The following is an 11,059-nucleotide window of genomic DNA, read 5'->3' as shown; positions in this document are numbered from 1 at the left end:
TACTCATAGTAACCTACGGTTGCAAGAGCTGGACCATAAGGAAGGATGAGCGAAGGATGATAGATGCTTTTGAACTCTGGTGCTGGAGGAAAATCCTGAGAGTGCCTTGGACTGCAAGAAGATCCAACCAGTCCATCCTCCAGGAAAGAATGCCCGACTGCTCACTGGAGGGAAGGCTATTAGAGGCAAAGCTGAAGTATTTTGGCCACATCGTGAGGAGACAGGAAAGCTTGGAAAAGATCATGATGCTGGGGAAAATGGAAGGAAAAAGGAAGAGAGGTCGGCCAAGGGCGAGATGGATGGATGGTATCCTTGAAGTGATTGGCTTGACCTTGAAGGAACTGGGGGCAGCGACGGTCGACAGGGAGCTCTGGCATGGACTGGTCCATGAGGTCACGAAGAGTCGGAAACGACTATACAACTGAGAGAGAGAGAGAGACTTACCCAGGGTTATACCTCATCAGCCCGTGTGTGGACTGTATAGAATAGATGCATAAAGGCTAACGTTACTCTATGATGCATTATTTGGTGGAGAAGCTCCCCATGTTCATGGAAGAACAAACAATTTGGTTGAGATGAAGAACGGAGTATAGCATCTCTAAATAAGGCATCATTGGCTCATTAGAACCCATTTGTAGGACCTATTACTATTGTTCCAGGTACCACTGTCATATTTTCTTAAATTCGTAATATTTTCTAACTATAAAGGCTGAGAGTGCCAAAACAAATCCACTCTAAAAATACAATACTGAAATTGATTTTTTCAAAAAAAAACCCCTCTTATTGAGTCTTTATAACTGTATATCAGTGAATAAAGTATAGTGTGCTACATTTGGCCCTTGAAACTCCAAAGTACAGTCTCTGAAGACCCTTAGAAAATTCCCAAAGTCCTCAGAGCCACTTTTTATTTAAAAATTGCATCAAGTTTTAGTTTATTTTGTCTGAAACAGCTGTATATTTGGCTGTTTAACTTTACCCACCTTCTCAGAGCCCCCCTAAAAAACACCCTGATTTAAACCCATATATGGATATATTGCACATATATCAGTTGATTGCAGTAACATGGGTGAGCAAAAGCAAAGCAATGTTTTTCAATACCACCTGACACTTGTGATAAGAAGACTATCCTTCTCTGCAGAACTATGGCATAATATATGAGAAGTGCTCTAAAATCCAATTCCATCTGTCTATCCATGGACACAGATATTCAAATAAGCTTAACTGAGATACTGAAGCTCTGTTCTGGAATTTTTCCACTTCTAATGTAGAATTCCATGGCTTCTTAAAATAGTAATGCCTTGATTAAGGCAGAGAGAAAGATAGACATTTCTGTAGCATTGCACTTTTTAGTGGGAGCAATTTTATAATAATTTGCTATCCTTCTTGAAAACAGTAGTCATAGTCACTATTGCAGTTCAAAATGCTTTCTCTCAGCAATACCATTGCATTGTTCTTTGTTATATTGTCAAATCCAGTCGTTTTCTCTCCCTAATAATATTTTTCACTAGCACTTCATTTTGGTGTTCAGCTGAGTTTCACTTAGTCATAAACTACAAGGATGGATATTCCTACCTTATTCTTACTTTTGGACTAGCAGCCTTATTGAATAGGTCCATAGGTGTTACAAAAGCGACTACCGTGTTTCCCCGAAAATAAGACAGTATCTTATATTAATTTTTGCTCCCAAAGATGCGCTTGGTCTTATTTTCAGGGAATGTCTTATTTTTTCATGAGGAAATCACATTTATCGTTGAAGAAAAAAATGACATTTATTATATACTATAAAGCAGTTGTCATCACAAACCAGCACAACCAAACTGTGAATCCTATCAAGAATTTATTGTTACTACTATTATTTCCATGTACAACAATCTATGGTATGCACATTTACCAATTCTGCATGCTCTGGTGTTCTGTTTGGCGGGTATGCTTCCAAACAGAAACTTTGCTAGGTCTTACTTTCAGGGGAGGCCTTATATTTCGCAATTCATCAAAACCTCTACTAGGTCTTATTTTCTGGGGATATCTTATTTTTGGGGAAACAGGGTATGTATGTTCAAAGGAAAGATCAAGTTATCTGTGTTGAAAAGTATGCATACATTACCCAAAAGGCTGGTCTAGAAATGTATTACAAATTGATCTATTAAAAATACATGACTGGAATCCCATATCACAGTTTCAAAAGTGTAAACTAGAGTTACACACTCATGATTGTTATGTATTCATGATATGTACATAGCCCCTTATTTAAGGCCTCTACCAGAATCATGAAAGTCCCCCAATCTCCATTTACCAGGCAGCAGCTGCTGTGAGTGAGAGGGGTCTTTTCCCCTGTTATTTGGAAGCAGCTGGCTACCATTCCCACCTTCCATCAGTAATCTCCAGTTAGAGAGATCATGGATCTGTTTCTCATGCTGAAATTTCTTGTGGGAGGGAATGAAAATGATACCCTGCCTTGATTTATTGGCCTTATCTTGTGCCCATCTGAGTACTAGGAGAAAAAACTCCAATTGATAACAGTTGCTGCCTGGTAAATGGAGATTAGGCTGGGGGTCTGTGAGGATTTACTGCATAGCACCCTTTTTAATTTAATTTAATTCATGTCCCCTTTTTCTCCCAGTTCAGAAGAAAGTTATGGCATTACATAAATGTCATACAGGATTCCAGTTTGTAATTTCATATTTTGACATTTGATTGCCATTTGATTGGATAATAGAACAGAGTGGCTTTCCTCTCTTTCACAGCGTTATTTCTCTTTCTGGATTTCATTTCCTTTACTCTTTCCTTCATAAAAGCTACATCTACCTGGAATGGTTTCACAGTCTTTTGATCTGTCCCCCTAATCTTCTGCCCAGCTGACTTGGAAATCAGTGTGCCTTCATTGCATAAAAGGAGATTCTGAAATCACCTGAAGTATATATATATATTTTTATTTTAATCTAAGTTACATTAATATATTTATATCATGTGTCCGCCATCCCCCAAAGCTCCAGCTTAGTTAAAACTTTATATGCTTATTAAAGTAATAGGATAAGTGCATTGGATTTTTAGAAGAAAAATTGGCAGAGGAATTTGATCTCTCTTTTTCTCGCTGTCTCTCCTCCTTTGTGCAGCGTATGCACAATTCTATAAGCTTCTCTTAACTGCAACATTTATCTTTGACAAATATACTGTGAGCCCTGGTGCATACATTCCAAGCAGTAAATGGACAGTTCATCTTCTCCAAGTGTAGGCCATAGTTGGCCAGAAATCCTAACAAATATAGCTCTTTATGCTGAGACTGGCACAGCCGCAAAATATTTGTGCATTTTCTTTTAAGCTGAAATTGTTAACCCCATCCTAACATTTTCCATACTTTCTGTTGCAACCAAGAAATGGACTGTAACCTGTTGGGTATTCATTGCACCATTAAATATTTTATGCCAGGAGAATGCCAGTAGATCAGATATTTTCCCTAAGTTGCAATGCTTTACATGTAGTATATTCAAATTTCACTGGTATTCAAGATCACAGCTCAGGTTAAAATAACTCCACCCCACAGCACCTGCTTGTCAAATTAATATGAATAAAGGAGATATTATTCATGTATAGTCAAAACAGTTTTTATTATTCTGTCTTTAATTATGACATAAAGCATATGTTTATTGCGGATGTAGATTGCAGTCTAATACGGTAGACAATGTGTAACCTTGAGAGTACACATTCTCTGAAGGCTATTGTGGAATTCTAATCACTATTAGTTTGGTTTCATGCTGTTTTTGTGGGGTCTTTCTAGCATTTTGAGCAGTTTATACCACTTCTGGAGCATCAGGACAGGCCCACTGAAGTTGCCCACCCCTGGTATATACACTTTCTTACAAGAGAGTTAGACACATTCATTTTTAAAAGAAAAACCAAACCACACAACCCTGTCTATCTGAGTATATGTAAAATTGATTTAATAGTCATTCTTTCTCTATAAGAAGAACCCTTATAAAATATAAAGCAAACTATTACAACATTCCTATTTCCTGATCAAATTCCTATTCCTAGGCTTTTTTGAATAAAACCATAATACTTAAATTGATTTTTAAAAGACCACAGTATGGGTTTGTAGTTGAGATATAACCTGCCCCACCAATCTAATCCAGTCAATCAAAGCTCTCAAATGTAAGTGTATGAGCAACTCAACCACTTTCTGCCATGGACAAATTGATCTTGGAGACTGCATTTGGACCTTGATATTCCAAAATGTGCTCCCCCTGAAGTCCCTTCAGAAATCCCCTAAAGCCTCAGAGCTCATTTCTATTTTTTGTACAATTTTCACCCAGAAACTATTTGAAGGCACCCCAAATCAGATACAAATGACCTCCGTACTATCTGTAATTGTTCATTCCTATATTACAGTGCAAGCAGAGATATGTGTTGGATTATGGTTGTATGTGTATGATATGCAAATCAAGTGTTTCTGCTGTTTTTGCAAAAGTGTGTGTTTCAGCAATGAAACAGTTAACAGCAGGCTAGTTAGACTGACAGCCTGCTATTGACCAATTCATCAGGGTGCTGAGGATCCGGAGAAGATGATCGATGGTGTTTTAAAGAAACCCACCCAGCACGCACCCTGACCCCACGCTGACAATACGTGTCCTGCAAAGTCAAGGGATAACCTATGTGGGTATTTTGGAACAGAGGTCTTTTCCAGCTCTTCCCTTTTTACCAGTGGCAAGCCTTATTTTCCCTGACTTGGTTCATACCTTGATTGTTTCTGAGTGGTCCATTGACTTGAATTCTCACTTGTGGAGAAGAAGGCAAGCCAAGACAGCTAGTGATGGTCCTTTTATAGCAGGCATTGGCAAACCCAAGCCCTTGGACCAGACCAATGTGGCAGCCCACTATGTTCCCAGGCTGAGAGGAGGGCCAAGGCAGAGACACGCAGCAGCTGAGAGCTCCCTGGCTATGCATCTGCTGCTGCTGCTCAGTCGTTTAGTCGTCTCCGACTCTCCGTGACCTCATGGACCAGTCCACGCCAGAGCTCCCTGTCGGCCATCACCGCCCCCAGTTCCTTCAAGGTCAACCCAGTCACTTCAAGGATACCGTCCATCCATCTTGCCCTTGGTCGGTCTCTCTTCCTTTTTCCTTCCATTTTCCCCAGCATCGTGATCTTTTCCAAGCTTTCCTGTCTCCTCATGATGTGGCCAAAATACTTCAGCTTTGCCGCTAATATCCTTCCCTCCAGTGAGCAGCCAGGCATTATTTCCTGGAGGATGGACTGGTTGGATCTTCTTGCATCCCCAACCACAAAACATTTGCCCATGCAAATAGGCAGGGTTTGTTACAAACTCAGAACTGTGGCTGTTTACTGGATTATAGCTAGAAGAGGAGAATTACCTCTACTACTTATCTGTAAGAAGAGTTGAAACTGGGCTGTTGGAGAAACTGGTCTGCGTATTGCCAGTGTCAACTTTAAGACATAGAGGCCAAGAAATCTATTTTGGTGTGCATTTTCTCCAAACTGTATATATTTTGTATGCAGTTCCTTAAGATACTTTGTTCTCTGCATCCTTTTCATTGAATATAGCATATTTGTGTACATTGGGTTTTTTTTACTTACACATTTTAGTCAGATCAGTAACACCTTTGTTTGCACAGGTCCCTTTTCTCACAACAAATTGGCCAGCGGTCTCCCTCCCTTTAGGTCCTGGAATGTTTACACTTTGTCCTTTGACCCAAAGCACTTTAGAACTATGCCATTGCACTTTAGTTTAGGTAACCCCGTCATGCCATCCCCTCCACCAACCTGGTGGTCCATTTTATCTTACTTTATTTTAACTGTTTTTATTTTTAACTGATTTATATGTTAATTGAGTTTTTATGATTTACTGTATTGTTTTGGTTAAGGTAACTGTTTGTATAACTGCTGGTTTTTACTGTCATTGTATTTTAATGTGTTTTAACTGATTTATTGTTTTGTATTTCGGGCTTCTGACCTGTGTAGCCGCCCCGAGTCCCTGCCGGGAGATGGTGGTGGGGTAGAAAAATAAAGTATTATTATTATTATTTTACTGTATGACACAGCAAATAAGAAAGACATGATGGATTTCATATCACAAAATCACAAGTCGAACACTTCCCAAGTGTTTAGGACTGTGTGATGTATTTTCGGATGATGCATGCAGATCCCAGTAGGGTGGCCTTTTGCAGTTGGCAGATCGTAATTTTGTCAATGTCTATTGTTTCCAAATGCTGGCTGAGATCTTTTGGCACGGCACCCAGTGTGCCCATCACCACCGGGACCACCTGCACTGGTTTCTGCCAGTCTTTGAAGTTCAATCTTGAGGTCCTGATAGCAGCTGAGTTTTTCCTGTTGTTTTTTGTCAATGTGACTGTCACCTGAGATGGCAACATCAATGATCCAAACCTTTTTCTTTTCCACAACTGTGATGTCTGGTGTGTTGTGTTCCAGAACTTTGTCAGTCTGGATTCGGAAGTCCCACAGTATCTTTGCGTGTTCATTTTCCACAACCTTTGCTTATTATTATTATTATTATTATTATTATTATTATTATTATTATTATTATATTTGAGTAGGCATTTTTCTCTTTAAAATGCATTTCTAGCCTTGTGAATGTACATATGTGTGCTTGCCAGTGTTGATGATGCAGGGTAGGGTTTTTATTTTTGAAATAAGGAAACCGTGAATTCAAACTACTTTTTTTCATCTCTAGCCAACGGCTAAACAGCCAGCAACATTGGCTTAGGCTTGCCATCTCACTCAGACAGGAGCTATGAAAAAAGGATGTAAAAAATGGCTGTTTGACCTCTTCGCCTCCAGTGTGATCAACAAAGGAACTTTGGCAGACCACACTTTCTGAGTCTGTGCTATGTTCAGTTAGAAAGATGTTTACTGCTCTCTCAGAAGAGGCAACATGAGCATAAAGGAAAGAAAGGGTCACGTCCAAAGCCTCTGTTATTTCCCACTTTGGGAAAGGGGTGTTTATTAAAGGTTTTTTTGTCCAGTTTTTTTTAATTCATAGTAAAGTGACCATTTTCTGGGAACAGAGGACTCTTTCGTATTATTTTATTTATTTATTTACAATATTTCTATCCCACCTTTATGCAGTCATGTCACTATGTTTCCACTTTAACTGCCATGGTTTCATTTTATGAAATCCCAAGATCCACAGTTAAGGGAGAAGTATTTTGAATTCTCAGCCAAAGAGCTTTAATACCTCAGCCAAGTATTTATTTATTTACCCTATTTATACCCCGCCTTTTTCTACCCCGAAGGGGACTCAAGGTGGCTTACATGTGGCATTTAATGGCTGACTCCTTGAGATGGCATTCATTGCTTTTTCCTTTCAGAGGAGTGACCCCTGACTTATCCATGGGTCATATCAAAATCCATAATTCTGGCCCCAAAATCTGCCCTTAATTATACATGAGATCAATCTATAAGTAAGTCATGTCTGACTCTGGGGGTTGGTGCTCATCTCCATTTCTAAGCCAAAGAGCCAGCATTGTCCGTAGACACCTCCAAGGTCATGTGGCTGGCATGACTGCATGGAGTGCCATTACCTTTTCACCAGAGTGGTACCTATTGATCTACTCACATTTGAATGTTGTTGCATTGCTAGGTTGGCAGAAGTTGGGGTTAACAGCAGGAGCTTACTCCGCTCCCGGGATTTGAACCTGTGACCTTTCGGTCTGCAAGTTCAGCAGCTCAGTGCTTTAACACACTTTGCCACCGGGGCTCCTCTATACATGAGTATATATAGAAAATATGCATGCACATCTTTTCCTATTAAAAAATAAGTAGAATGTATTTGTATTCACTGATTTTACAATACTAACATGACAGTGAACAGAAGGGATAGTCTATCTGTAATCCATCCAAACTAATGTTTGGTCTTACATGCATTTTATTTTCTTAATAATTTTGTTTTAAAAATCAATTCAGCACTACTTGAAATGTTTTGTTAGACAATAAAAGATTGATGGAATGACTTTCTTTACCAAAGTTACATTAATGTGCGTTTCACTTTGATGAGTATTGCTCTTTGATAGATCACTGCCAACATATCAAAACTACAGATGGCACAAACACCTGTGGTGATTGCATTAGCTTTCTATATTCCCCCCCAAAATTAAGTTGTCTATAGCTACAAGAAAAGATAGAAAAAGCACTAGGAAATCAGTGCGGGTTTGAAAATGGGTGATAACATGTGAGCTTTCCCATAAATTGTGACTGAATGAGCCATGGCAATTCTGCACAACGTGTCTTGTTTGGGATCAGCCTTTGTCTTCGTAGTTTTGGGTTCCACTTGAAATCCAAACAGCATCAATTTGATCTTAATCCAGTAGTCTCTTCTCTCTTGTTTCAACTCTCCATGAAAAGAAATATGGACTTTATCACACTAAATGGCTATTCTACAGCAGTCACATGATCACTGATAATGGCTACATATGGAAATGAACTTTATCACTATCACATCACATGCCTCTTTATTTGTGCAACTGTGATCATTTATCAATCCATGGCCCCACACTCTACTTCTGCCTAACCTCCTAACCCTGCCTTCTTGCAATTCCACTGCTCTATATTTTTTCTTGCAAAAACGCCTTTTAACACAATTTTCCAACTCTATGAATTGTGATTTTTAAAACATCAAATACCACTGAATTATGCAAAAAAATGATTGAGGAATAGTGAGAAGAAAATGGAAAATGGGAGAAGAGGAGAATCTCAATCCCTTACATCACTTCAATACCAGAAAGCTGGCGTAGAAACAGAACAGCCCTATCACACCAGGTAAATGATGGGAACATGGCATATTTCACATTTATTGATATTTTACGCATCAGTAGAGGTGATGGGATAACCATGGGGAGAAAGCAGACCACCAATGGGATGCACATTGTCAAGGACAGAACGCCACAGAATCAAAGATAACAGAGTTTATTGGATTTACAGAACTCAAAATGCCCGTAAAAGACAAGGGCTAGGCAACACTGGCCTTAAAAAGCAAAAAGGGGCAAGAAAAACATTCAAAAGATAAACCGGATTAAACCGGAGTTTAATCCGGACAAAATCAAAACAGCTTGCTTCAGCCTGAGAATAAACAAAACAGAAACTGGTGAACAAAGAGTTCAAAAGAATGTAACTAATTGGCAGCAGATGCTTCTCTGCTGCCAGCACTATGTTTTGAGTAACTTAGAAGTTACTCCTCCACACAGCAGGCAAGGTTCCAATACAAACACAACAGCCGAGGATTGAAGCAGTAGCGTAGTCCCAGTTCTTTCCGAAGGTCGTAAGGCAGAAGCAGACGTTTGTAGTTCACCAAGTCCAGGTAGGAGAATCCGAGCCCGTAGTCAGTTCAGTCCGTAAATCCAGAGTAGCAGATGGCGTCCGTCAAGAAGACGACGGAAGGTCAAAGCTATTGAGATTAAGCAGAGGTTGCACAAACAAAAGCCCACACAATTCCTCCCGCCGTCTGAACCCAAATTCCAAAACAACTTACGTAGTCAGCACACGAAACACACCCGTCTTCAGGAAAACGTCCCACACAGATCCCAAGCGTTCGTCCAGATTACCTTGCCCAACGCAATTTGCAATTGCTCCCAAACCCCATTTTATGCCAGTTACAAGTCCTCATCACTATCAGCTGCCCTCCTTAACCCGGGCGTTTCCTCATCACTTTCCTCATCAGAGCTGGAACACCTCTGACTACGCCCCACAGCATCCCCAGCTGTGGATCCCGTCCCATCCCTCCAGCTTGTCCATGGGTCTAGTCCTGAAGGTCCCCAATCATCTTCCATCCCATCATTGCCAGTGGCACCCAATTCCTCCCTTACCCGAGTCCAATCCATCTCATCCTCTTCCGAGCTCACCACCTCTTCCTCCATTCTCTCTGTAAACCCCTCAAAAGAATCCTCGTCAGATGGTTCTGCAAAGATATCTCGCAGCCTCTTTCTTTCTCGCTCCTCGAGAGTATCTGACTCTCGAGGAGTCTTACGCCCACGCTTCCCAGTAGCAGAGCCATGAGGCTCAATCATAACACTATCCCCTCTCACAAAGGCCTCCTCCCCCGAAGACGGAGAGGTGGCAGTGATATCCTCCGCTATGGCACCACGACGACTGGAGGTATCTAGTTTTAACAGCGAACGATGGAAAACTGGATGGATCTTTAAGCTAGATGGTAAACGCAAGCGAAACGCAACGGAAGAGATCTTTTTAACTATAGGAAAGGGACCCAAATACCGAGGCGCAAACTTTCCCCCAGCCTGTTTAATGTGCTTGGAAGACAACCACACCAAATCCCCTTCTTCCAACTCCTCCCCTGCCTGCCTACGACGGTCGGCCTGAGTCTTTTGCGTTGCCTTAGCTTCCAACAGTAAGCGACGGGCAACATCATGCAACGCAGCCATCTCTGAGGAGCGGTACACTGGGTCAGCGGAGACCACATTGGTCGACGGCGCCACACCTCCCCGTGGATGAAAACCATAAGTTAGTTCAAACGGCGTATGCTGACTAGACGTGTGCACTGCGTTGTTGTAAGCGAACTCCGCCACCGGTAGCCATTTCACCCAAGCAGTGGGTTGATCTAAACAAAAACAACGTAAATATTGCTCTAACAGCCCATTAACCCGTTCCGATTGGCCATCCGTCTGTGGATGAAATGCTGAGGAGACGTTTAACTTGGTACCTAAGCACTCATGGAAGTGTTTCCAAAAGCGTGACACAAATTGTGGAGCCCTATCAGAAATAATCACCTCAGGAGCTCCGTGCAAGCGATAGATGTGCTTAATAAACAATAACGCCAACGTAGGGGCCGCCGGAATGGTCGAGCAAGGAATAAAATGAGCCAGTTTGCTAAACAAATCCACCACCACCCAAATACAAGTGTAACCCCCAGACTTAGGCAAATCCGAAATGAAATCCATGGAAATGATTTGCCATGGCCTCTCAGGAACAGGTAGAGACGACAACAACCCTCTAGGGCGCCCAACAGGCGTCTTACTTTGCTGGCAAACGGCGCAGCTGTCACAAAAGCGCAGAATGTCTTGCCGCATCTTTGGCCAC

At 41.1% G+C, this 11,059-nt stretch overlaps 1 protein-coding gene across 2 annotated transcripts; it reads right to left on the bottom strand.

Moving 5' to 3' along the window:
* Window positions 1-8,919: 8,919 nt before the first annotated feature.
* LOC134298206 (uncharacterized) lies at window positions 8,920-10,771 on the bottom strand. 2 transcript variants are annotated; one of them, XR_010005158.1, is made up of 2 exons: window positions 9,498-10,771; window positions 8,920-9,413 (listed from the first exon to the last, which is right to left on the bottom strand). XR_010005158.1 is itself a non-coding variant. In XM_062977619.1 (2 exons), the coding sequence occupies exons 1-2, from the start codon at window positions 10,402-10,404 to the stop codon at window positions 9,408-9,410; spliced, it is 579 nt and encodes a 192-aa protein (XP_062833689.1). In that variant the 5' UTR covers window positions 10,405-10,771; the 3' UTR covers window positions 8,920-9,407. The 2 variants fall into 2 exon arrangements, 1 of the variants encoding a protein (XP_062833689.1); XM_062977619.1 differs by having other exon boundaries at window positions 9,832-10,771.
* Window positions 10,772-11,059: the final 288 nt, after the last annotated feature.

This window comes from Anolis carolinensis, chromosome 4, assembly GCF_035594765.1.
Source record: "Anolis carolinensis isolate JA03-04 chromosome 4, rAnoCar3.1.pri, whole genome shotgun sequence".
NCBI lineage: Eukaryota > Metazoa > Chordata > Lepidosauria > Squamata > Dactyloidae > Anolis > Anolis carolinensis.
Note: the sequence above shows the minus strand (reverse complement) of the source record. Positions and strands in the feature narration are given on the sequence as shown.

Coding starts and splice junctions, on each gene's coding strand:
- LOC134298206 (XM_062977619.1), bottom strand. CDS start 10,404: ATGGCTGCGTTGCATGATGTTGCCCGTCGCTTACTGTTGGAAGCTAAG.